Source organism: Amblyomma mixtum, chromosome 8 (assembly GCF_055824585.1).
Source record: "Amblyomma mixtum isolate Tamu chromosome 8, ASM5582458v1, whole genome shotgun sequence".
Lineage (NCBI taxonomy): Eukaryota > Metazoa > Arthropoda > Arachnida > Ixodida > Ixodidae > Amblyomma > Amblyomma mixtum.
The window spans coordinates 37,320,633-37,348,402 of record NC_143019.1 but is presented as its reverse complement, the minus strand read 5'-3'; the positions used below and the strand labels follow the sequence as shown (position 1 = coordinate 37,348,402).

Sequence of the window (27,770 nt, the reverse complement as noted above, 5' to 3'; positions counted from 1 at the left end):
ATCGTCTGCAGCTAGTCGTCACTGACTTAATAGGCTCGCATCAGGTCTGCGGTGTCAGCGGCCGCAGCATCCAAACCCATATTCATATTACACGTTCGGTATTGGAGAGGTATCGATGAGTTCGGTTGTTCCAAAAGGGGGAAGATGCATTGTTGGGACAAGTTATTAAGAACCAGCTGCACGCACGTAATAGACGAACGAGCACACGAAAACGATTTGCGATTTGCGAAATTAGACTAGTTGGTAAGGCAGAAAACGCGGAACTAGATCGTATGTACGCTGCGCCTCTTTCTAGTCTTCTCAACTTTGGCTAAGAACTTCAAACAAGTTTCCACTCTACGTGCTTTCTCTCCTCTCGTATACCATCAAGTGTGCAGCGAGCCATCATAAGCCTTTCGCCTTTCTTTCTCGCGGGCAAAGACTCCCGAGACGCGCCGCGCTTCTTCAGCCACTCTCAAAGGCGCGCGCGGGGCCTCACTTTGCCCCCGCTTTTCGTGCACGCCAGCTGGGCTTGAGGCTGCGCCGACTTCCGAGAGCGCCGGGGACTCTCGAGAAATGCCGAGCCAGCGAGCTCCCTCTCAAGAATACAGTGGGGCCACCCCCTCCGTTCCCCCTTCTAGCTTCTTACGCGCGCTCGCCACGATTCTCCCTTTCCAAGGTCGCCTTCCCCTGGCACAACATGCGCCTCCAGAGAACAGCTGTGGCAGAACCCGCTTGCCCACTCTATACACCTATGCTCGCCGCCCGACTCCTCCTCGGCTGCTTGCCTGGACGTTTGAAGTACCCTCACGTCCGCGACCGTCAGCGCCGTTATCGCACTAACTGCCAGCCTGTCTGCTTGCCTGCGCCAGTCGAGTGAGCAGCGAGGGCGAAATGAACGAAAACAGAACATATTCGAAAGGGACAACGCATACATATACGCATAGAAATATACAAAGGCAGAAAAGTTTCTGGGATAGTGTGTGTGTGTGTGTGTGTGTGTGTGTGTGTGTGTGTGTGTGTGTGTGTGTGTGTGTGTGTGTGTGTGTGTGTGTGTGTGTGTGTGTGTGTGTGTGTGTGTGTGTGTGTGTGTGTGTGTGTGTGTGTGTGTGTGTGTGTGTGTGTGTGTGTGTGTGTGTGTGTGTGTGTGTGTGTGTGTGTGTGTGTGTGTGTGTGTGTGTGTGTGTGTGTGTGTGTGTGTGTGTGTGTGTGTGTGTGTGTGTGTGTGTGTGTGTGTGTGTGTGTGTGTGTGTGTGTGTGTGTGTGTGTGTGTGTGTGTGTGTGTGTGTGTGTGTGTGTGTGTGTGTGTGTGTGTGTGTGTGTGTGTGTGTGTGTGTGTGTGTGTGTGTGTGTGTGTGTGTGTGTGTGTGTGTGTGTGTGTGTGTGTGTGTGTGTGTGTGTGTGTGTGTGTGTGTGTGTGTGTGTGTGTGTGTGTGTGTGTGTGTGTGTGTGTGTGTGTGTGATTTCCATGTGAATTCCAACATATTTTAGCCGAGAGTCAGATTTCTTCCTTTTATGGCTTCGCGATCCTGTTTTCCAGTATACCTCATGTGTAATGAACACCACGGCCGCCTCTTCCATTTGCTTCATTTCATTTTTTTTTTCTTCGGTTCCCGCAGCCTCCATCTCGTTCAGGCTTCCGGTAGGAAGTAAACAGTTCATCATCACCATCATCACCCGCCGCGGTGGCTCAGTGGTTACGGCGCTCGGCTGCTGGCCCGAAAGACGCGGGTTCGATCCCGGCTTCGGCGGTAGAATTTCGATGGAGGCGAAATTCTAGAGGCCCGTGTACTGTGCGATGTCAGTGCACGTTAAAGAACCCCAGGTGGTCGAAATTTCCGGAACCCTCCACTACGGCGTCCTTCGTAGCCTGAGTCGCTTTGGGACGTTAAACCCCAATAAACCAAATCAAACCATCATCACCCTTCCTGCTTGTTAGCGGGCGCCATTTTGACGTGTTTTCTATTTGTTTTTGCGAGGACCGTCCGTCCCTTTTCTTTTTTTTTTACGAGCGACGTGGTGCGTGTCTTACACCCCCGTGCGAGAGTCGGTGGGCGGCAGCTGCGGCGGTGCGCGCTGTGCCCCGAAGCAGTGTTCCCGTTTCGGAGGGACGGTCGAGGCTCGGACGCTGGACCGCTCCCACTCCCCGGCGTTTCTTGGAAGAGAGGCTCTCGCACGTGTTCGTCTTTTCTCTGTGTGTTTACGTGTTTTCTGAGCGTATTTGTGTGTTTGTAACTGTGAGAGTGTCAACTTTGATACAGTGCAGATGCCCTTTGTGGGGCCCAGAAGAAGAGCGGAAAACGAGCGAGACGGGTTTTTTCGGTGCGGCAGTGTGTGTCCGAGCGTGTGCGCGTGCGGTTCGTTGAGCGGAACGTTGTTCTTAGTGTGTGTATAAGTAGGCTTTGTACATTGTGTATATATTAAACTTGCATATTCTTAAGTGTAATTTATAGTCCGTCTTTCTATCTACATATATAAATATTCCTTCATTGTATATTAGTTAGCCGAATAAGCTAACATGCTTACGTCTGCTCCAGGACAGAATCGTCTCCTAATGACCTCCAATCGTTCCTGTACCGCGGCTGTCCCAGCAAATTTCCTAATCCCAACTGTCAACACCAGAGCCTCTGTCTCTCCCTTCATGGACACCTTTTCTTGGAATCTTCTTCCTTGCACTAATGGACCGTAGTTTGTTATACTTTCTCCCGATTACATTTCGGGCCCATGTACTTTATTTTTTCGCGTTTAATTCAGCCGAAACAATGGTAAATTGCGTTCACTTTTTATTTCGCGCTGTCTGCCTTTAAAAGTTACACATATGTCGGCAGAAACGTCTCATCTTCGCTGACGAGATTGTCGGTTGCAGCGGCAAGTGTGGGGGCCGAAAACGAACCGAAAACGACACTCAGCCAGAAGGATGAATTGCCCAAGTCGAATGGTGTTCGTCCACCTCATTCCTAAGCACTGCTTTCCCATCACGCCAAGCAACCAAACGACTGTGACGCAAACCTGTGCATGGAGTTTGCACTGAGAGGTTCTCTGAACGCTGTACAGGATGCATGGCAGTACGCGATATCGATGAATCGGGTTTTTTTAAGGCGAAAGCCTTTAATGGCTTATACTGTCGTCCGTTAACAAAGCGTGTCACAAGCGTTTAACTCGGGAACTAAAAAAGATAGAAGGAAACCAATGGTTGCTTCAGATAGAGGAGGAAAAAATTAACCTAGAAGCCAAGTTTGGTGACTGTAGGTTAATTAGTTAATTAATTATAGGCAAAAATGTCGAAATTGCGCCAAAATAGCGCGGACGTCGATATAGCCACGGGAACGGTGTGACGTTACATCCACCGGAAGTCGTCACAGCATAGTGAAAATTGCCACAGAGTTGTCGGGAAAACGTCGGATTTATGTGAAATTAGATAGAGAAATGTGTAGCTAAGCGTAATTAACACTTAAGATCCCCGAAAGGTGTACAATTTGGGTATCGATATAGCCACGGGAACGGTGTGACGTCACATCCACCGGAAGTCGTCACGGCATAGTGTCCTCGGCTTTCGCCTCTCAACACTTTAGTTGCCAAGTGTCCACGCAATTTTTTACCAAGTCGTTTACTAAGTAACAAAGTACTTGATATCAAGTTCACAGCACCCGATAAGACTTAGTGAGCTTAAGTAGTACTACTTGGGTCATATTGTAGTATTATTACTTGGGCAATAGTGAAATGCACGTCACTTCAGACAAGCCGCACGTCTCAGGCGATCGAGAGGAATTTTTCGCTGTCGCGCCACTCATTCGCTCAAGGTCAACGCTCGCGCCAGAACATATGCGGGATTTTAGATCTCCTCGAAGTTTCGGAACACGTACTATAATATCTGCTGGTGACAGCAGTAACACCTAACTTAATCTCTCCAGCCTACTCTGTGCCGCCAGCAGCGAATGACAATGTAACGAGTTTTCCACACATGAAAGCTCGCCTCAAACTCGCAGGCATGCAGGTTTCTCAAAGCAGCTAAGTAGGCGCCTTCAATTCACACAGCCGTCTCGCAACCTCGCGTATGAAAATATCACGTGGTCACACCAGTTTATGTTCGTAGCACAAAAAGGTCCACGAGTGTCTACTCCTACAACTGAGCAACACATGAAGCAGAACGCGTTCAAAGAACGAATCGGGAGACACCGATGCGCATTCCTCTACCAATATTTGAAACAAAATATATTCGGACCAATATATTGGATAAGCAATATATACGATAAAATCATAAATACTGGCAAACAACATATTTCAAGCAGATGTCCAACAGAACGAATATTTGGATAACCGATATATTGGGTAACCAACGATTTTGGGTAACCAACGATTTAGTCCAAGCACGCGCTTTAGCGTAACAATTTCTAACGGCTAAAACCGATGCGTTGGAAATTTCGTATTGCAAAGTATCGCTTGTTCAAGTACAGCCTTCTTACATAGTGCGTACGAAGCCCGCGATCTCTGTCGAAGGTATGGCGAAAGCTGTACTGTACTACCGTGTTGCCAAGGCCTCTCAAAGACCGCGTTCAAAGAGCGGGAGTTATTACAAAACTCGAAGTCACGCCACAAACATTTCTGATCGATTTTTTTTTTTCGTTCAGAACTGGGCGCCGCCAAACGGTTAGTACCACCATGAACACCCATTAAGAATATCGCCCACTGTCCGCGCACAACTTCCATCTCTTTCAAAACACTCAAAATAAGGCTCATTCGAGCAGCGATTTCTACGGTCGCTTCCGCCTAGCAGCAGCTGACTCGCTATATCGACCGTTTCCAAGACGCGCGCGCTCAACTTTCCTCCTTTCCAGAGCCGAGCTCTCCCAGAAACCAGGCTACATTTTTACTTCATCCAGCGGCTGCCAATTCGCAACGCGTATAGCCGTCAAAAAAAAAATACAAAACAAAATGCCGACGCCGTTTCGCAACTTGATCGCCGTAGTGTCCACAAGCTATACCAGCGCGAAGGCGACGGCTTGCTGCTACACCTACGCGCTCCTGAGTCAACCACATAGGTCACGAAGAGCTCCCAATCAACTGCGGACAACTTGAGATACGGAGAATGGAAGTTTTTCCGGCCCGAACGCCTCCTACGAACGCGGCTTCGATATGTGTCGCAACATTGGCACATCGACAAATAAAGCATGGTTCGATTCGCGGGAAACACACTCTTGCCAACCAACAATCACGGCACTTCGCACCTCCCACGGTCAACCCACGCATTCTCGTTATTCGACATTTCCGGCGCACACAATAATTAATGGCTCTCGCAGCACACGCTGGGCAGTATGGGTGTCAACCTCGCGGAGATCCGTTGGCGCCAACTTTGAACAGATTTCATCTCGAAAATGCCAAACGAAGTCCAGAGAAAGAACAACATCAAGCGACGTTTATGCAAGACGCAACGGCAACAGAACGGGCAGTAATATGACCGTAAATAATACTTATTCTCAGCAGTGTTCCGTGCATTAAGGCACTCCACCGCAATCTCCACTTAACGCACGAGAGAGATGAAGAAATATTCCGAGGATGCAATCGGAAGGGAGATGCGACCGATTCCCGCTGGGTTCATTGTTATCGGCCGTTATCGACGGTGACCTTTCACCGCCGCGGTGAACGGATGTTGACCGGATTCGTGAAATTCACTCGGCAAATATTTCCGTGCCGACAACCCCTCGCAAATTACCTTACAAGGTCGGCTATAATGATCGCCCAGTGTTACGCAAATGCGCCGCTTCTGAAGCGGGAACGGGGAAAAACTAAAATGAAAGACAACCGGAAAGCTGGCCGAGCGTACACATAAAGGTGCGCGACCACAAGATGCGCGCGACGTTTGTGTATTACGAAATGTCGCGCTACCGAGAGAATGGAAACTTTGACCCACCGTTATTCCACGGATTGGGCGGTTCGACGTAGCCGGTGACGATGCAGTCGTCGGTCGGAAAGTTGACCCGGTGTCCCTTGCTGCGGCGTTTGAGCGCCGATGCCAAGGCGGCTCCGTGCGCTGCAAGCCGAGTAGTTTCGGTCGGCGTGGTCGGCGCCGAGGCTGATTTCTCGCTGCCGGAGAGTGGTCGCGGCTCCATCGAAACGTCCTCCATGCTCGTGAAGAACACGCTCATGCCGCCAACGCCGCACTAATCCGACAGGCGCGCCGATTCACCGCCGCCGCGCGCACTGGGGCATCGTAGTAGTAACGTAGTAGTAGCGTGGTGGTCGAGATCGTCTCGGCGCCGCCGTCAGCTGAGCGGCCAAGGTTGTAGCTGCAGCGGCGCGACCCTCTGGGGCTCCCTTCGACTACCTCGTTCGTCACCGCTGCTGGCGATCGACGGGCAACACGAACTCCGTCGCCAAGCCCGGACAGTTCGTCCGTCGTCGTCGTAGGTTGCGGCAGAAAAGACCGCCGATCGTAGATCTTTTTCCTTCTTCGCTTGTCGCCCCGACGTTACGGAGATCGGAGCGTCGAGGACGAAGAGAGTCGTAAAACGCTGACGACGTCCGCCGCCGCTGCTAAACGCAGCGAGCAAGCGCACACACCCACACCCGCACACACACGCACTTGTCACGAATGAGCACGCGAGAGCACACCACCGTCACACGGGAGTACCGTAACAACGCGTTTCGACAAACACTGCACGGAAACCAGAACCCAAAACGGCGCCGAGCGGGTCTTGCCGACCACCGCTAGCGCCGAGCTGTCGTTCCTTCAGCAGCGGTGGAAGCACGCCGCCTTCTGAAGCGAGCTCGGCCTTCTCTCGCCGACCGTGGAATAACTGCGGCGGCGCGGGTAGTCACCGCAGGGCGCGGACGTTTTCTGCTCGCCCGTGTTGATAAACGATTCGCTGCGTCGCTCTTCGCTTGCTCGGTGGATCGCTCGGGCGCCGCTGTTCCAGAGCTGCTGCCGCAGCGCCGACGCTGAACGCCGGCTTGCGGCGGCGAGCGCCTCGGAGTGGCGGCTGTGGCGCCATCTGGGATTGTGGAGCGACAAGAAATGCTTTGGTTTTCGCAGGACTAAGTCGCGACACATCCAATAAAAAAACCGACCACCACCTGCCATCAAATTTAGAACTTTAGAGATAGTGGCGCCGCCTATGAGTTGCGCATTCAGCTATTAATGCCATTTTTTATCTTCACTTTTCGTGTTTGATTCGTCATGAGCGTACTGAGCAATGCCGCAAGTGGCGTCAAAGTCCCCTAATTTCAAGTTTTGGGCAAATCTGAGCGCTGAATTTCACTACAACAGCTGTATAGTAAGTTTCGCGACTGGTATTCTCAGGAGCTCTGTTCTGTGTGTTCCTTGCACTGCTGTGCTGCAGGGCTCGTTACGGTCGCTTTTCGCCAAGATAAGCTCACTACAACTGCACAGCAGCGGCAGCGTTGCGAGTGCTACATTTAGGAGTTCCTGCAGTGAGCCCTTTTCACGATAACTATGTTTACATTCGCATTTTTTACGCTTTTCTTCCGCAGCCCGCCGTGATAACTGGTAATGAGGCTTGTGGCGCCATCTAGGAACAGCAAAGTTAGTACAAGCCCACCACTCCGCGAAAGCGCCTCGTCCTTGAGTTCCGAAGCTGACGTTCCACGGCCCCTTTGCAGAAATCTGGAACAGACGCGCGCCGTGCTTGATCGAAAATTGAATCGCTAAGGCTCACTAGGGGGTGCGGGGGATGCAAAGCTTGCGAGAGAGTGCTGTTACTGGCGTCGCTGCGTAGCGCCTCGAGCCTTCGCGTTTAAATTGCTGCTGGTCGAGATGGAAAAGTGGCAATGGCCTTCACTTTCGCGCATTTCGCAAACACTATGTATGCGTTTCTTTTATCGATGTATGCGTTTCTGCACGCTCAGGCGAAGTTCGCATTTCTTACCATTTTATTTTCCCCGTTGATTTTCACTGTGCGAATCTAAGCATTCATCCATGACACAATACATTCACTGTGTTTGTTTCTTCATTAGTTCTAATTGTTTTTCAAAGAAGGAAAAATGTCGAGCACTTTTTTTTTTCTCCTTCTTGCGGGAATAAACTAAAACTACCGTACTTATTCGCCTATAGGTCGACCTATTGGTTCAGAATCGCGCTTTTCAAACTGGGGGATCGATCAATCGGCCTCCTGCGCCTAATCGAGGCATGTACCCTAATACTTACTAGCCAAAAAGAGCCCTCGGCGCGTTTGCTGCGTAGTAGAAATCCCCTACATATGCGTCTGAATTAATGCAACTGGTACGAACCCACAGCTTCCCGTGGTATTACGGTACGGATTACAAACCACTTTAAAAGGGTGATGAAAGTGTTTTCAGGGTTGATAAGCTGTGAGGAAGAGAAAAATTATCCAGGGTAAGGTATTTATTTATGCAACATGCACTAATCGAAGGCGAAGTGTCAGCCCGCTGCCAGTCGCAAATTAAGTGGAGCTCTAGGAAAACTTTACATGGGACTAAGGCGAGGCTCGTGAAAACGCGGGAATGTTTCCAATAATGAGACTGCAACAGCGACAGGCACCACCATCTTCAGGCGCTTCCCATCGACATTTTCCGCCGGTCGTACTTGGGCTTCGTAGACTGCACGCCTTAAATTTTTTTGTCGGTCGATCCTGCGCCGGTTTTTGCCCTCTACATGCCGCTGAACTGATCAGCTATGTGCGTAATTTTTATAAACATATAGTCGATGTATTTGTGCCCTTAGAAATTTCATCATCATCATCAGCCTGACCAAGCCCACTGCAGGGCAAAGGCCTCTCCCATGTACCTCCAATCAACCCTGCTCTCGCCAGTTACGGCCACCGTATTCCCGCAAATTTCTTAATCTCATCCGCCCACCTAACTTTCTGCCGCCCCCTGCTACGCTCGCCTTCTCTTGAAATCCACTCCGTTACCCTTTAGGACCAGTGGTTATCTTGCCTTCGCATTACATGCCCTGCCGCAGCCTATTTCTTCCTCTTGATTTCGACTAGGATGTCATTAACCCGCATTTGTTCCCTCACCCACTGCGCCCGTTTCCAATCTCTTAACGTTATACCTATCATTTTTCTTTCCATAGCTCGTTACGTTGTCCTTAAAGGGACACTGAGGAGAAATTGAAGTTGGCTTGTGTCGACAGAATACCACCTCCTGATTACAAAAACGCCACTCATACTGACAACAAAGCTCTTGTAACGTAGAAAAGAGCAAGAACCAAAATACAGGTATCGCCGCCACAGGCCAAACTCGCAAGTACAAGCGTCATGACGTCATATAACAAAACAGTGTTGCTAGAACCAATGGTTCTAGCAACGCTAGGACACGAGAAGCACAAATCACTGAGGCGCAGCCAATGCATGCGCAAATCTCCTTGACGTCGCCAGATGGCGCCACGTGCCGGGCAGCTACGCGCTCGCCTGAAGCATCAGGACCAATCAGCGCCTGCTCGCCGGCGTTAGGCGGGCTCCCGGTATTCCGCTAGCGGTATCAAGGTACACGGTATGCTAAAGGTGTCTATTTGCGAGAACTTCGTTGACGACTTCGAGAACGAGATCCATCGTAACGCTCGCAAAATGCCGGTGCAAACGTAAGCGAAGCGACTGTAGCGACGGCCGCAATAGCCGATAGATGCCTTCAACGTGCGGCCGGCGGCAGCTTTCTTTTCGGCTGCTGCTAGGCCGCACTGCTGGCCGCCAGAAATCACGGAGTCTGCATCACGTCATTTCACGTCATGTTTCACGTCACTTAGTCCTCTGTCGTCATAGCCGAATCCCAAGTTTGAATCACAGCGGCGGGAAAAACCTTTTCAACTTCGAATCCAAATTTCTTAGAAATAAATGCATTTTTCGCTGCCGGCCAAGTGGCAACAAAGCCATGACATGCCGAACTATCGGATTTTGCTATAAAAAATATATTAATAGTGCTCTCCTCAGTGTCCCTTTAAGCTGAACTCTCTTTGTTAGCAGCTCCACGTTCCTGCCCCGTAGTTGAGTACCGGTAAGATACAGCTGTTTTATACTTTTCTCTTAAGAGATATTGGTAAACTGCCATTCATGATCTGAGAGAACCTGCCATATGCGCTCCACCTCAGTCATATCCTTTTAGTTATTTCCCTCTCATGATCCGGATCAGCTGTCACTACCTGCCCTAAATAGACATATTCTCTTACTACTTCCAGCACCTCGCCACCAATTGCGAACTGCTGTTGTCTTGCTAGGCTGTTGAATAATACTTTGGTTTTCTGCATGTTAAATTTTAGGCCCACCGTTCTGCTCTGCTTGTCTAACCCATTGATCATGCATTGCAGTTCATGTCCTGAGTGACTTAGCAAGGCAATGTCATCAGCGAATCGCAAAATTACTTAGGTATTCTCCATTAACTCTTATCCCCAACTGTTCCCATTTCAGGCCCCGGAATACCCCCAGTAAACAGGCAGTGAATAGCATAGTTGAGATCTTGTCTCCCTGCCGGACACCTTTCCTTATTGGAATTTTATTGCTGACTTTATGGAGCGATATCTCAATCTGTATCAGCGTTCGAATTGTGCCGCAGGCGTTGGTCGCTAGAATATACAGTCAATTACGAACACGCCTATATGGGAATAAATATTAGTTGTCTGCTCCAAAAGGGGGCGTCAGGCATCCGTGGGTGACCTCATTACTGCGAATCCGCGCACTCTGATGTCATAACCATTTCGACCAACCGAAAAGCGTGGCACCTCTGCTGACAACCTTCTGTCGACAACGATGAGGCATTAAAGGCTTGCGCCTTAAAAGGGAGCAAAAAAACAGGGAATGGTAGGTCCACCACAATCTTTTATAAAAGGAAGTGCGCTACAGGAGAGGTAATCATGCAGTCCAGATAGTGCGCATGATTGAAAGATTCTTAGAGAAATCAGGTAACCATACACACTAAGGACTGCATGATTGAATGATTTCAGATAAATTAGGCAATCGAACACGCTTTAATGAGCAGTTTTCAGCTATCGACACGCCTACATGCGGCAGCCGAGAATTTTGTTCTGATGGAAATGCTGTCTTTTGGCGCAGGCTTGTCGCAAATTTCATTATACCCCTTCAGCGCCAGAACCATTATAGAGGGAGAGCGGTAAACACACAAAAATGAAGAAAACACAGTAGGTACATAGATAATTAAATAGCACCTGAGTATACAATGTTAGCTTTCGCGAAGCGGAACTGCTCATTATTGTTAATGCAAATAACATCTGCGGGGAGGTGATTCCAGTCATGTGAGGTCTGATTGGTAGAAGTATTTAGCTTTGCATCATTTATTTCATTATACCCCTTCAGCGCCAGAACCATTACAGAGGGAGAGCGGTAAACACACAAAAATGAAGAAAACACAGTAGGTACATAGATAATTAAATAGCACCTGAGTATACAATGTTAGCTTTCGCAAAGCGGAACTGCTCATTATTGTTAATACAAACAACATATGCGGGAAGGTGATTCCAGTCATGTGAGGTGCGCGACAAAACTAATTGGCAGAAGTATTTAGTTTTGCATGAATCGATGCTGACTTTGTAACGATGGTCAATGCAGTGGGATAAAATAAAATGGTCGAGGAATAATGAGATCACGGAGTGCAGAATGATGGTACAACTTGTGAAACAGTGCAATATATACGAGCCACTTTGCTCCGAAGCAAGAGTGATGGGAGGGAAAGATTTGATTCTATGGTAGATATGACTGCTTGCATTTTGTCGTAATAGCGGCCGGCATGTAGCCGGATTTGTCGTTTTGCGCAGCAATCACATCACTGAGTTTGTCCTGCACTCGCATCAAGTAGTTAACGAACACTGTCATATAAAACCAATGGAGTACACTTTTGGCAATAATTGTGGGTGCTCAAGCGGAGCAATTGCCGACAGGACAATACAAGACTAATCCCGCTCCTGTGCATTCTACCACCGCAGTAATTGTGAGGCAACTGTGGAATATTGTCAGATACTTAAATGAACGTGACTGACCGAAATGGTCTAATTACGTGATGCGGAGCAAAATCTTGCTTTTAAAGAAAATCAAATGTTGTGAGTTTTTCACAATACACAGGCGAAAAATACAAACTTCCTGAGAGGGGTTCGGCAGATATTTTGATTTACTGTGCAATTCTACGTTATGCGAAAAACAGTAAATCAAAATATCTGCACACTTTTACACAGGATTGTGCTGGAAGTGGGAGCTCCTTTGTAACTGTGGTAAATTTATTTCGTCCAGTTTGGACTAGCAAGGAGAGGCTTGGGTGCTGAGTTTCATGTTTGTCTGTGAAAGAAGATCAGTGCTGCCCCTGGAGACGCCAGTTATGACAGCTGCGGCATATGGTGCTGTGCAGTGGTGTTGTGTGCAGCGAAAAGTGTTTTGTCGGACGGAATGTGCGAGGCGATTCAGAAAAAGAAGGGGAGCTGCCTGGACTCAAATGTTCGGAGAACATTCTTCTGGACGGTGAGCGAGTGTGACGTTCCGAGCGTGCGTTACGAGGGCCCATATCTTCGGCGGAATCTTCCCTGTGCTGAACCCCGGAGGCACCCCGGCAAAGGACGCAGCTCGTTCCGTCCTACTCCCTCGTCTCCCCTTAAACGGTCCGCGTTCGACGGCGCCGCGTTGACGGAGCCCCCAGCGGCGGCAAAGCCACTGAAGGGGTACAATGGTACAAAGACGCCGGCGGGAGGGAAAGCCAGCCCAATTAGGCTGCCTGGCCGTACAAGGACACAGGAGAGGCTGACAACCCGACAAGAGAAGAAAGCTGCCGACGGGAGACAAACGACATCCCAACGAGGCAGGTCGGCAGGGGAGGCTGACAACCCGACAAGAGAAGAAAGCTGCCGACGGGAGACAAACGACATCCCAACGAGGGAGGTCGGGGGTGCCGCAGGCGCCGCCGTGGAAAGGAGGAAGAAGGAAACAATCCAGCCTGGAAGACAGGAGATCGGGCGTGGCCGGCGGAGCACATATAGCTGGCCAGTGCGGACGAAAGGCACGCTCTGGACGACATCGTTCACGAAAAGGGTCCTTCAGGCGCGGACACATGTGCGAAAAGTGCGTGCGATTCGCTGCGGCGCGTCGTTGCGACCGTCGTCGCAACGACCGAACGCAGCTCGTCGCATGCGTCCAACCTGCTGGATGCCAACGACGAGCCGCATGCGACAAACGCAACGACGGGAAGCAGGAGCCAATGCGAGCGCAGAGAGCGGCAGCGTCATGATGACGTAGAGCGCGATGCTCAGGGCGCTCGGGGCCGAGCCATCCCGTCTGCAGCCGGTGTCATAAAAACGAGCTAAAGTGTGTTCTTGACTTAAATAATAAACCCTGGGATGAGAAATGTGAAAGAATATGTCATTTTTGAGGATCGCTGACCAATACTGAGCTGCTGCTAAAGGTAACGACTGCGATACAAGCAAACTTCTTTCCACAACCGCTTCGCAGCTGCCGCTGGCCGGCTCGCCTGGCGCCCGCTCGCTTCGCTGCCGAAGGCGTCGCGGAAATTGACCATATTATTACTTTATTGTGAGATCATGCTGTTGACAGTAGAGCGATGTGTGGAGTAGGCCTTTTATTATAGCTCAGGCGACTTCCGAAGCGCCGGCCGCTGCGGCTTCGATACGAAAGAGGCTATAGGCCTAGCGACGACCACGGCAGCCAGGCAGTAGCAGAGCTCGTCGCCCAGAGCGCCCGCGAGCGGTGCCGTTGCCGAAAGCTCGCAACATAAGCAGGCATGCTTTGTCGCTGCTCGAGCAGACTTTCTGATAACAAGGCAATCTTGTATTTTCTTGGGATATTTGTTCACGATCACAAGCAGCGCTGAGGCACCGCTGCACGGCGGCGAAGTGTGACAGCGGTTGTGGGCGGAGCTTGGGTAGAGCGGCGCAGCGATGCTCACCGCTCCGTGTGTCCCTGCTTGCAGTGGGATGGCAGATCGCACGCGACGATCGGTGCGGCGCGTCGGCGAAGTTGTCGCACATGTCGGACGGCGCGCAGCTTCTGCCAGCCACCGACGGATCGCAACTCCGGAGCCCCTCCATCGCCCCCATGAAGGCGTCGCCACGTAAGCTCGGACGCCCCAGCCTCTGATGTACAATGTGTAATTATTGAATACATCACTTTGTTTAAACTGAGCCATACGGTGTCTTCTTGCCTCTCCGTCCCGTGTGGACCTGCGCATTATGTGGGGTCGTCACAACAACTTACCGTTGAAAAAATGTTCTTGCTCAGAATATCTGGGTATCGCTTGCAATAAATTCCTTCAGACCGTCTGTAGACTGTGCATACACTTTAGTCAGGAAAGTCTACACTTTCTATAGACAAATTCTATAGATATTGATCTGTAGACAATATAAATTCAATAGAAAGTCTATAAACAATCTGTAGATTCATGGTCATGCATTTTTAGTAGACTACTGTCTATCGACAGTCTGGAGATCATGAACAGATAAAAAGAAATGCCTATAAGAAGGCAATGGAGTCTATAAGAAGCCTATAGAAAGTCCATAGACCATTTTTATCACGGATGTGTGATACAGGCGGGAGGTTTCGGTTAAGGGTGGTCAAGCGAATAAACGCTCATGAAGGTGAAGTGTGCTTCACAAAGAGGGCACTAATGGTTCCCGGGAATCTTACGAAACGGTTAGCGGTGAGAGTAGGGAGTCTGCATTTATTTGTTGAAAGAGCACAGACTGGCGACGGGTGAATATGACAACGCCCCCCCCCGCCCCCCCCTCCTTTCATTTTGTACGCAATCGTCTCCGAATTACTGCAGATTTCATTATTCCATAAATTTCACAGTGATGTGCACACCCTCTCGAGCCCACGTAGCAGGTGATAAGTGCGCTAATGAGTTCTGCCGTTAATCTTTTGAGTCTTGGACTGTCTTGGACGTTGAACGGCTAAAGTTTCAGTGCCTGGTTTAGCCCAATGTGTTTACGTTCTGTGTTTGAGTGGACTTTAATAAGTAATTACTCCCTTATTATAATGCCTACATGGAAGCGGGTGGAATGGGTGAGGGAACAAACACTAGTTAATGACATCCTAGTCGAAATCACGAGCAAGAAATGGGCTTGGGCAGGGCATGTAATGCGAAGACAAGATGACCGATGGTCCTTGAGATTCCAAGAGAGGGCAAGCGTAGCAGGGGGCGGCAGAGAGTTAGGTGGGTGGATGAGATAAAGAAGTTTGCGGGGATACGGTGGCCGCAGCTGGAACAAGACAAGGTTAATTGGAGAGACATGGTAGAGACCTTTGCCCTGCAGTGGGCGTAGTCAGGCTGATGATGATGATTATGGTGAGAATTTATTCATCAGTACAAGAGGAAGAATGTGTCTAAACTGAAGCCTATACGCAGACAAAGAAGTCGGTTTTCTATACAACGTTTGTTAGTTTTTCTTTTTACATAATAAGGAAGAATTAGTGGTAAGCTACTATTAAATCTCCTTCTCGTTTTCGCTATAATCTTTATACAGCAAACAGTGAACTAGAAAAACGTCTTGAATACGGCAGCTTTTAAACGAAACCTGGACAAAAAACATTCTCAACCAAAAAGTCGCGCCGACGTGCGTATAGATAACATTTCAAGCTTGAAATGATCGTTTTCCCGGAAGAGGCGATGAAGCGATCACATACGAAAAGTGTGATGTGTGGTAAAGAGTCTCTGCAGCCCAAAGGGCGAAGTATTGTTTGTTTGTTTTCTTGTTTTTTTTTTGGCTGCGTGGAACGCAATACATGGTAATGCTACTAGCGCTGGTCATCAGGCCGATACTGAGGTGTTCAGTATTTTAATTTGGTAAAGTACGAATAATACTCGGCGCTGTTGGTATCAACATTAAGCGAAGGTTCTCAGCAGAATACATAAAGCCTATTACGTCACTAGGCAATGGCCAGTTCTAAAACATCGTCCGCTGCGGTTTCGATGCGACGCGGGTTAAGTCTTGTAACACCTAGCGAGTGGTGCTGCCATAATGCCCGCCGGCAGGTACATTCTGTTCTTGCTTCTACAGTTACAGATTTATTTATTTATTTATTTATTTATTTATTTATTTATTTATTTATTTATTACCTCAAAGGCCCCGGTTGTGGGGCATTACATGAGGGATGGGCGGATTACATGCAGATTATATAAAGATTACAGAGTACATAAAGATCAGGATACATAAATATTACAGGATACATAAAGATTACAGGATACATAAAGATTACTGATTACATAAGGATGGCCTCAATCTTTTTCTTGAAGTCGATGCAGTTGACGATGAGTACGGCTTCCGGCGGCAGCTCGTTCCAGTCCCGAGATGATATGACAAAAAAAGAACGGAAATGAGATGTAGTTCTTGCAGCGGGTGGGTATACGGTCTTGATGTGGTTGTTGCGGCTAGAAGGACGATGAGCTGTTGATATGATAGATGATCCTAAAGGTGAATGATAGAACTTGTGGAATAGGCATAGTCGAGATATTTTTCTTCTAGTTTCAAGGTTAGGCAAGGATGCTCTGGATTTTAAAGAGGACACGCTAGTATAGTAAAGTAGTCACAATAAATAAAACGGATAGCGCGGTTTTGAACTTTTGCAAGGATTATAGAAAGGTTAGATTGATGAGGATCCCATACTGCTGACGCGAATTCTAGTGTAGGTCGGACGAATGTTTTATAAGCTAATAATTTGATAGAAGGGGTAGTAAAACGAAGATTTCGACGTAGGAAGCCAAGAGTGCGGTTAGCGTCATTAGCGATGTTCGTGATATGCGAAGACCATGTTAGGGTATGAGTTAAGGTGATGCCAAGATACTTACAGGAAAGAACAGATGATACTTCAGAACCGAAAAGAACATATTTTGAGGGAATATGGGATTGCCTGCGATGAAAAGAAAGCATGCATGTTTTAGTAATATTAAGGGACATTAGCCAATGCTTGCACCAAGTTTCGATTTGGGTTAGATCAGTTTGGAGGGTGTCAGAGTCAGTTCTGCTGGTAATAGGGCGGTAGATAACACAGTCGTCGGCAAATAATCGGATGTTCGAGTTGACGTTCAATTGACATTTTTTCGTATAACGAATTATCGATATATCGAACTTTTTTGCGATCCCCTTTAAGTTCAATATATACCGATTCGTGGTTTACTTGGAGTTCAGCTGGCCACCTCTGTAATGAAGCCTCGTGAGCATCTGGGGTAATCATTGAGGTGGCCGAGGAGTATTTGCAGAATATGACCGGGCCCCTCTCGTGCGAGGTTGGTCGTTTTCAATGTCAGGGCTTGGGTTTTAATGCGGTCGACGGCTGAAACCCCGCAGAAGCGGGCGAGCCCTGTGAGGACCACAGCGATTGGCACCAAATGCGCAGTAGAGTGACCCCACAGTAGTCACTTCGTGAAGCGACTAAACCTGCAATCTCGTCATGACCTCTTCGGGCGAGGGACGGATTGTTTATGATCGGGCCTGCAGGCAGGGTGCCTTAGGGCATTGAGACCAGCCGAAGAGGAAGCAACGGATACGTGTAAATCATGTTCTGACCTCGCGATGAACGTGTGCCGGCCACGTGTTAACAATGTGCTGACATAGAGGTTGCCACATGTTGACGTCGTTCTGACCACGTGCTGGCCAGGTATATATCGTCCATGAACTGACCTCGTGTGGGCGACACCCCGTCTTGCACACGTGTTGGCCACACGCACTGGCCGTTTACTGTCATCGTTGCTTCGACTTCGCGCCAGATGGCGACGGCATCCTCCTCTCCTGCATGCTCACCTCCTCACTTGGAACTTGCCGGACGTCACTCATGCAGTTCTTAACAAGGTGATGGTTCGGGCTAGTGGGTATGCATTATGCTCCATAGCGCAGCAAGAACTCAGGGGACAAACACAAGCGCTTGTGTATGTCCCCTGAGTTCTTGCTGCGCTATGGAACATAGTACACTTCTTGTCAAAAGTTCAGAGTCCAGGCTTCAGAGAAGTGAGCACGAGTGTTTATCCCACCTTCAAGAAATTTAGAACGCCGGCGGTACGTGACGAGCCATGCATCAGGCCCGGATTCAAACCCCTTGTTCTATTTATCTTTGACAAAAGGCTTTGCGGAGCTTGTACCTGCTGCGCAGGCGGTGAGCAAGCGAACAGTTATTATAACGCAGAAGCCTATACGACGTGAGCACAAGTGGATTGCTGCGAACATCATTATCACCTGCTGTGAGATAACGAAACGGTACCGTACGTAGCTCTGTTGTGACTCCCCTGTCGTCGGGTCAGAAGGTTCCCTCGTGAGACACGCAAGACAATACACGGCACGCGCTGACCCAGACCAGCCCGCCGTGTTATCGGCGCACGCCCCAGAACGTGATGTTATATATTTGTCTCTCTGCTTCAGGTTCAATGGACTTGCTTTTTCTGCTCTTGTTACGCAAAATGCTCAGGGATAACATATCAATCTGGACTTTTCACTCAGCTGAAAGTAAAACAGATGAAACAACGCCATCTTATGAACACGGTACATCAAAATACTACATATATCCAAAGTAGGTACTTGCATATGGGCGAGTGTCCGTTACAGCTCCAGCATTCACAGCCAAATCACTTCAAATCAGAGTTGCGTTTTAAGACCAGAACTTGCGCGTAACCACACAATTGAGTATTACATTGGTGATGTGTCTAGCTTGTAGCGAAATCGCGCTGTTGTGTTTCTGCGAACTTTCCATAGAGGTCTGTCTGCATTGTTCATGCAGTGTATAATATAGCAGAACCTCGTTAATTCGAAGCCCTTCGGATCGCGCAAGAAAAAATAGAATTAAGCGAGTGCTCAAATTATCTAAAATCGAAGCAAAATAAAAATCTAACTAAACTAAGCTACGGCTCAGTTATAATACACTACGAGAGCCGCCATTGGTCGGCGTCGACAACTTGAAAAATTCTCTAAGTCAGCCTAACTGCTAAGTCTTTTTCCGAGAAAAAAAACTGGTTCACAGACTCATTTGCATTCCCGCTCTGCCCACAAAAGCGGTTAGCGTGAGGAGAAATGCGCCAGTCGTCTCCACTGTATTCTGTCTCGAGAAGATTTGTCAACAACAAAAAAAACTGTCGGTAACAAAAATTTTAGAATTATAATTTCTAAGCATTAAAATTTTAACCGTTAAAATTGAATACAAATATAAACAAAAATGTGTATATAATGCTAAAATTACAGAAATATAAAATATATAACCTTAATTCAACCGTCAGTTATATTTAAATCGCATTTTAAAGTGAAATCCTAGAACTTCAAATTTATACGCATAAAATTACAATTTCCACGACGAGTCCGCGACAACGACGAGTTCAAACGAGCTCCCAGCCTCAGCCTTTATGAGAACAATGGTTGTGCTCAACTCTCAAGTGCTAATATGCTTCAAAAACGTTTTGCGCTTGCCTTTCTGCTTTGCTTCGATTTTCGAAAATTCACTTTGGACGCCGTGACGTACCTGTGTCACACGCAGACAAGAAATGACAGTAAAATTAAGTCCCGAGAACGATAACGTCTGCAGGGCAGTCAAAAATTTTACCAGAGTATAAACAGTGCTAACGAACACAATATTTAGATAATGTTCAAATTTACTATAAAAGTTATCTTGCACACAATGCCGCTGTTCTTGCTTAACAAGTCAAAAAGCAGTAGTAGTTATGTACAGACCATATGCTACTTGATAGGAAGTTGCTACTAAAAACGTTGCATGTTGTTCTGCGTGTGGAATGGGGCGAGAGTACGCATTGCGTATGAGTTGCGGCGAACTCAGTAGGTCACGAGTGGCAGTAAGGCTAATGTCATTAAATTTTAGCAAGTGGCGCCGCCAGAATGTCATTAAAACTTAAGGCAAGGGCATAAAGACCTTTATGCATAAAGACATAAAGACAAGGGCATAAAGCATAAAACTGGAGAAAGAGGAAGCTTTGAGGTATATGCCGCCGTGAGGTGGTTTTTGCCCGCGCAGGCAAAAAAACGTCATTAAGCACCTAATGCCTTAAGCTTGAACGTCATTCGTGCTGTGCTACACAGGCGAAGCGTAATGGCAGTAGTCGTAATGACATTAGCAACCTAATGAGCTCGTCACAACTCACTCTAATTGCATTCGATGATGAAATGGGTAATCTTGTGCCCATGAAGCGCTTATGCCAACTGGCATATGCTTTGCATATAAAGAAATGCTCCGTAAGGTAACAAAGGAGATATTCATAATACCTAGTTGAAATAAGCAACTACGCAGGTAAATGCTTTTAACAGTGTAGCAACGTTTCAAAACTAAAAATAAACTTGACCGAATGCGACTGAAAAACAACCTACGGAGTTGGCAAGAGACACGGCTAAATGAACACGTTGCTAGAAAATTTATCTTTATTATTATATTTTCTAGTATTGGGAACAATTTCAACACGTTTTGTACCTTTGTCAACATTTTTATAAAATTTTAGAGCATCATCATCACAAAATAAAATGACATTAAATCTCAGCGTATAGCATCGGTTACGGAAATATTAGCATTAAGCAACTTAAGTCTTAGATGCCTAATGTCATTTTTTGTACCCGTTTGACAGGGGTAGTAGTCAAACGAATGAAGACAACCTGTTTAAATGACCGCCGCCTTATTACTCGGACGCAGCAAAAGCTAATAAATCGTCCGTTTGTTTAAAACAGAAATGAGTGAAAAGGGAGCAAGACGTCCTGTAGCGCACTCCAATTTATAAAAAGAGTCCAATAAAAGACTGCTTACTTCCCTGTTTACTCCCATATAGGTGTATTAGTGTATAGAGTGTAGGTCATCCAGGCGCCGTGATGAAAGGGACCTCTACGCTTCAATGGATCTTTTAACTGCTGAGTCTGGCTGTTTTCAATACATACGCCCGTGTTTTGCTATGCGAATTTTCTAGTGCTTGATGGTCACAAACCACACAGGCGAGCGATCAATCAGCAATCTGAAATAGATCAATAAAAGACTTCGATCAACGATGACTGACAGTTGCCTCTGCAATTTGTCGCTGCCGAGCGTGGAGACGGTGACTCTCAGACGGGTCAATGTTGAAGATCTCATCAACAAATTCTCCCAGCAAAAAGATCGAACAACGCTTGTAGTAATGTAAATACTTTTGTTTGTCTGCTTAAAAGATGGAAAGAGGGAAAAAACATGTTAACCGTATAAATCTGTGACTTTAAAGTTGAATTTGCCTGAAATACAGAAACATATCATGCACGACCACAGCCCACTACTTACGAGGTCTTGTTTTTTTTTTTTTTTTAATTGGAAGACGGCCACTCTGCGAAGATGGAATTGGAAGTTATGTGCACATCTACCCAGTGCACATGTACCGATTGAACTGCTAGGGGGCGTGCATCGTATCGTCCACATACGATAAATACAGAAAAAAGGCTACAATAAAGTAATCTAAGTCATAATCTGTCTTACAGATTAGGCGGAAAGGTCATAGAGCACTGGCTCCCCTGTTTAATGTATGCGGATGATATTTTAATGTTAGCAGTTAGCCAGGAATATTTGCAAGCCTGGTTAATTCTTGTGGGGACGAAGGAGACGCTCTAGGCTTCACTTTTAGCGCAATTCAGTCATGTTTGATGATATCCAACGATTCAACTGGTCAGGTGCTTGCAATACAAGGCCATGAAATACCCAGAGTGGCACAATACAAATATATCGGAGTATGGGTGAAGGAAGGACCGGTATACATGGAAAAGCATGAACAGACTGCTAGGTCAAAAGGGCGAAGAGATGCCGTGATAATGAAGCAGGGCATTAGGGGGGTACAACAAATATGAAGTACTCAGAGGTATTTGGAATCAAATAATGGTACAAGGGCTTAATTTTGGGGATGAAGTTTTGTGTCTAAGGCAAGCTTTGTGCCTAAGATAAGGTATTTAAACACTAATACAGAAAGAGCGTTGACTGCAATGGCATAAAAAGCCTATGAAAGTACCCAGTAAGTATGCAGGACACAACGACTCAGAAATAAAGAGCTTTAAAGGACAGTTAAAAAGCGCAGAAGGCAAAAACTGGATTATTTAATAGAAAAGAAGCAGTGTTGCACTATATCAAGATTGGAGAAGGCAGATCAGGGAGGAATCGTTCGAAGATAATTAAAGAGGGAGTGCCCTACCCTTTGAAGCTATATCAGGGTGTCTTAGAACGCGCAGATACAAAAAGAAATATAACCAAGGAGACATATGTGCAGTGTGTGGTAAATCTGCAGAAACAATTGAACATCTTATACTCGAATATGATGGTGGCTATCCGGATGTCGATGCAGGCACAGTCACTATTCCTGAGGCCTTAGGGTTTAGAAATAACAATAGTCAGGTGAATGAATCAGCGGTGGAAGTTAGCAAAAGCGATTGGAAAATTTGTGGCTCAAGCAGAGAGGTGACATAAGTTTAGAGGTATTGGACTGATAAGTATTGAAACAAAATGGCGAATTTATAGACCGATATATAACACCGTTAAAGAAATAGAAAGAAGAAAAGCCGAGAATGGTGGCAACTGCCAGCACCCTGTTTCAAAAGGGACGCTCCTTCCTTCCTTCGTTTTTTGTCTCGAATTGTGAATGCTCATTTTCTGCTCTATCGATTCCGTCCTATTCAGTATATCAGCAAGTTTCTGCGAAGTCTCTGTTCCCTGTTACTCAAGGAGCTGAATGGTCTCAGCCTCCATTCGACTAACCTGTTCTCCAGTTTGTGTATGCCCAGCATCGCATGCCTGTCGTCTCTCAAATTGACATGTTGTACACAACACCACGCGTCAGTTGGTGCCTTTTTCCGTCATAAATTTCAGTGAAGTCTTTGCCCCACCCGAACATCTTCTTTGTGCTACATATTTTCACATTACCTGCATTTAATACAGCAAGACTCAGGTGCAAGTTGTTTGCGGCATTCCAAGCAAAACGGGTAAAAGAGTAACAAAGCAGGGCAAATACACGGCACATATGATCTGGGTATGAGCTTGGGACTGAGGAGTTGCAGCTCCCCATAAGCCTGCATATTATAGACACCCAAGGGGATATGTATGGTGTTGTGTGTTATGGTGGATGACAGCTAGGCCACTAAAATAATTATTTGGTTTTTCACAGCACAGTGGCAGGACATCAATTAATGTAAGATAAGCACTCAATGGCCTCCGAAGCAGCTAACCCTAGGAGTGGGTCCAAACTTTTTACATTCCGTTTCTAGGTCATTTATTTGTAAATACAGGCTGACTAGCGCAGAATCTTGATAAAACAGCTGCAAATTGTGTGCAGTGCAGCCTTTCGAGAAAAGAACAGTCCTGAAAAATCATTGCTGGCGCCCATTCTTCGGAATGCTATAATTACTACAGGAACACTATGAAACGGCCAGGTGTGCAGTGCAATCTGCGAGAAAAAAAAAAGGGGGGGGGGGGGATAGCCAAATGTAGGCCGCAGTTGGGTCGATGCGAAAGAAGAGCGAAATGTAATATGAAGTAATCAAAGGCTATGGAAATGCATAATGCTGGCGGAGTTTCTGGTGGCGTAACACTGGCAACCTTCAGTGATTAATCTTTCAGCGCTTGGTGATGAACGGGGCAGGCGTAACGGGTTTGGTACTGCCACAGTTAGTGCGTCTGCACCGTAGAAACATAGTGGATGGTCGTCATACGAATATAGGCCTACCTCAGTCGTCATACGACGCTATTATTTACTCATAATCGAAAATGAGGGGATACGGGCACAGGGGTGACCCTGATAAAATAGGGCCTTCTGGAGCAGAGCAGTTCGTCATCGTTGGCAATAAGTGGCGTGACCAAACGGAGAGCAGTCGGAGGTCGACGCGTCCATCGTGGTACACATTCACTGGATTTGCGCGTGCTGCCTAAGTCATGGGACGAGATGGTAGCACTGATGACGTAGTGAACAACGTGACGACTGTGTACTACGTTGTTGAAAATGCGCGCGCTCTACAAACGCTCCATCATGGCTGCCAACCTAGTACTGGAGATGCTTGTCGTTCGCAGCACATAGCGTGTAGACCACTGTAGCCCGACACAAAACAAGCGACAGCTAGGGAAGCAGTCAGCACGTTAGGGAGGAAATTTTAAGGCGAAAACCTTTAATGGCTAATTCTCCCATCCGTCCGTCTGGCGTTACATCCAGCACCTGGGGTGACTCATCGACGAGCGCAGCTGCCAAAAGGTACGTCATCTTCTTCGACAGGTGGAGCTGTCGGCGCGGCGCGTCGAGCGCTGCTCGAACATTGGTGGTGGTGGTAGTGGTTTTTTTAAAAAAAAAAAAAAGTGAAGCAAAAGAGTGTTGCCGGCCGCGGCAATTGCTATCTAATATCTTAAGCACCCGAGCTGCAGCCGGCGGAAACGAAAGGGAAAGGGAGAGGATAGTGAGGAGAAGTATAGAGGGGAGCGACAGCGAGAAAGGACAGGGTAGAGCTTTGTACACTATTTACAAAATACAAAAGTAATCAAGTTCGCGCCGCTCGCGCGCTAATGTCCAAGCATTACGAACATTGCGCTGCTCCGTCGTCGATCGGTGTGCGGCAGCTAGTGGAGGAGGATGGCTCCCAAGCGGTGCTGCCGTAACAAACATAGGCAGTCACCGGCAGTCGTCAAAGTAGCGCGACAAAGACTTTCGCCTATAGCGCATTTTAGTCTGCCAAAATGCCCCCATAGTTTTTGAAGCGAGTTTTAAAAACACACCTAATTATAGACACACCCCCATAGCCGGTATTTTGCCTTTTTATGTTGTTCGTAATTTTATCGCCGATCCGCATATTCCCTGTCATCGTGCTACCGCGCAGGAATGGCACAGTTTCGCCACACACGTGTGTGTACAGCTTATGCGCACGTTGAGAATCACAAGGCGGTCCAGGGCGGCCGCGGCGCCACGGCTCAAACGGTAGTCACTGCAGCAGACTGCAGCGCACACGGAGCAGGCCAACGTTTTTAGAGGTTGAAGAACCCCTGCAATTCTGGCGCACACTAATAGCGTACTCCAATCAGCGATCCGGAGCAGTTCTCCGAATTCGCGAAGGAGCAAGATGTCTAAAGTCTGTGGACCATACCGTCACGGTCTAATAAGAACTCAGGATATGAATCCAAATAGCCCACTGAAACACGCGCACTCCTCGGTTTCGCAGAACGAGAAAACTTGCTCAGGATCGCTATTTCGTAGTGGAATCTACGGGGGCACTGCTCCAGGTTGGCTTGCAGAGAGGAGCAACTGAGGCTCGAGTGGACGGTGCGGAAACAGCACAGGTATAGATACACAGAGGTAAAGAAAGTGTTGGTTTCAATTTTTCGGGGTATTTGTGACTGGGGTACGGTAAGGTAGTGGTGTGATGGTGGTAACCGAGTCATGTCGTGTCGGATGCCGTGAATAGTGTTCGCTAGTGGTGCATTTTCCCAGCCCTGCATCGACGCAGAGTCAGGGAAGGCATGCAATTGAAGGTGCATATGTAGTCGGTTCGAATCCCTGTCACAAGCTAGCCTCCAACATGACTAGCACACTGTAAGCTATATGCAACGAAAAATCTTGCGACACCGCCCGGAACGGTGTACCACGAACGGTTGCGTCACAATTTCGGCACAGATATTGTCGGGGAAACTGTACTCCGGTAACGGTAGCAAGGTACACGGCATGCTATAAAGGTGTGTACTTGGTTTATGGGGCTTACCGTCACAAAGCGACTCAGGCTATGAGGGACTCCGCAGTGAAGGACTCCGGAAATTTCGACCACCTGGGGCTATTTAACGTGCACCGATATCGCACAGTACACGGGTCTCTAGAATTTCGCTATTACCGTTACCGGAGTACCGGAAGCCCACGCGCCGCCAGTGCGCATGCGCAGATTGCCTAGAGGGCGCCACCTACTCGGCAGTTGCGTGCTAGCCTGCCGCATTGGAACCGATCAGCGCGTCCACACTGACGGTGGGTGGGCTCCCGGTGGTACTGTTACGGTACACGGTATTCTCAAGGTGTCTGGTGCCGCGCGGTGCTGCACTTTTCCTTTCCACGACAGCAGAGAGCGCCTGCGGCGGCTCTTCTATGGTCAGAAAGAATTTTTCAAGAGCTTATTTCAGTAATTTTTTCCGAATTCCAAGGCTGCCACGCATGCGCTTTGGCTGTGGACTAGCGATCGGCCACACGAGGAGAGAGCAGGTCAATTTTCGACCAGCGCGAGGCTGCGCACATAACAATTACGACGGCGATGTGAGCAGCACAGAAACAGTTTTTTAAGGCGGAAGCCTTTAATGCCTCATCGTTGTAAGCAGAAGTTGTCGACAGAAATGTCACGCTTTTCAATTGGTCGAAACGGTCGTGACGTCACGGCGAGGTTTAGGTCTTGTGGGGACGCCTTCGTCCCCTGCGTTCGCTTTCCCGCATTGCACACCCCACTGTTGTTAGCTCCCCCCGAAAAGCACTCCTCTCGGTTCGGTTACTTTTAACTAACAGGGGAGGTCGCTCGCGTCGCAGCGACACCAGCGCCACGGATGGCGTTTTGCTGCGCGCGCGCGAGGGATAGCGGGCTCTCTTCTCCTTGGGTCCGGGAAGGCGAGTGGACGTTTCGCTCGCGGCTCCGCTCTTCGTCGACGGGCGCCTCTTGGTCGGAACTTGCTCCCGCCGAGCCCGTCCCGTCCGGCCTCGGAGTTTTTCCCCTGCCCTACCGTGGGCGAACGTTCGCTCGTAACCGTGCTGGTGAGTCGGACATCCTCGATTCCTCAGTGTATTTTGTTGCTAGCTGGCGTTATTGTTGTTATAGCAATAAATGCCTTGTTTGTGTCAGCCAGTGTGTCGTTCCTTTGTTCCCGTGGAGCAAGGCCCGCCGTGCGCTCGGTAGCGCTCGCGACCACGGGGTGGGGTCCGCGCGGCTTTGATCTCTGTCAGCCGCGCTTAACCGGGGAGAACGTGTTTATCTCCCCGATTTAAACCCCACAGTGTCCATCGAGATATGAGAGACACATACATTTCCTTTCCTCAAAAACCAATTTGCCGATGAGAAAGGCGTAGAACCTTTCCTCAAAAAGCGTTGCGTTCAAAGGGCAACGCATCGCGCCGAACGGCTGGTGGCGTTCCGTTCCGTGGACCGCCTGGCAGCGCTACAACACGCTGTCGCGTTCCACTCTTAAAGGCGTCATAAAGGCGTTAAGCGTCATTGATTGGCAGTTAATGCACCAACAGAATGTGAAGTTAACAATCGCGTAGCAGAATGCAGCACTCAGGCTTTCGCCTTTCACCACTTTAGCTGCTAAAGTTCCTCGTAATTTTTTCGAATATCATTTTGATGCTTCGAACAGAAAACACACGGTAAGGCTCAAATGGAACAGCAGATTCTATTCTCAATCCAAAATTTCAAACACACTCACGGTTACTCATGGAAGAATAGCGCAGCAAACAATTGAAAGAAGAGACTAGTTTCGGTTTCGTTCTCGCAAAATATTTGCCATTATTTGGCGAAGCGTGCCGCATATGAGCACTTGCGTGGCAATGTTTATGGGGCGCCATTAGCAGATTGGCGAAACTGGCGCAGGTGTTCCACCAGGGCGCTTGTGCAAAGTGTGCCAGTGAATGAGCAATGAACGTCACGTACAACTCTTTAGACCAGAGCCGATAAAAATTCACAGCAACTCGGAATAACCCGTTCTGCTTCAAGGTTTCCTAGCTGCACTAAACTAAAGGAACATTTTTACGTGACAAAGCAACGCTATGAAGTCGTAGCGGAGGGGTACCCCGATCGCTGCGGCTTCAACGCTTACCAATTTCAGAGCACTCAAGATTATGTTGCAGCTCTCAGTTCACAAAATGCAGGCTTCGGGGCCAGGACTGCACCCACCTAG

At 48.0% G+C, this 27,770-nt stretch overlaps 1 protein-coding gene across 1 annotated transcript in view; it reads right to left on the bottom strand.

Moving 5' to 3' along the window:
• LOC149332123 (uncharacterized) overlaps nucleotides 1–6,924 on the bottom strand; it is a 373,230-nt gene extending 366,306 nt beyond the window's left edge. Inside the window, exon 1 of the mRNA XM_089557078.1 lies at nucleotides 5,888–6,924. Coding sequence (XP_089413204.1) covers nucleotides 5,888–6,122 — 235 coding nt within the window. The 5' untranslated portion in view covers nucleotides 6,123–6,924. The remainder of the gene's footprint in view (nucleotides 1–5,887) is intronic.
• Between the last annotated feature and the right edge of the window lie 20,846 nt (nucleotides 6,925–27,770).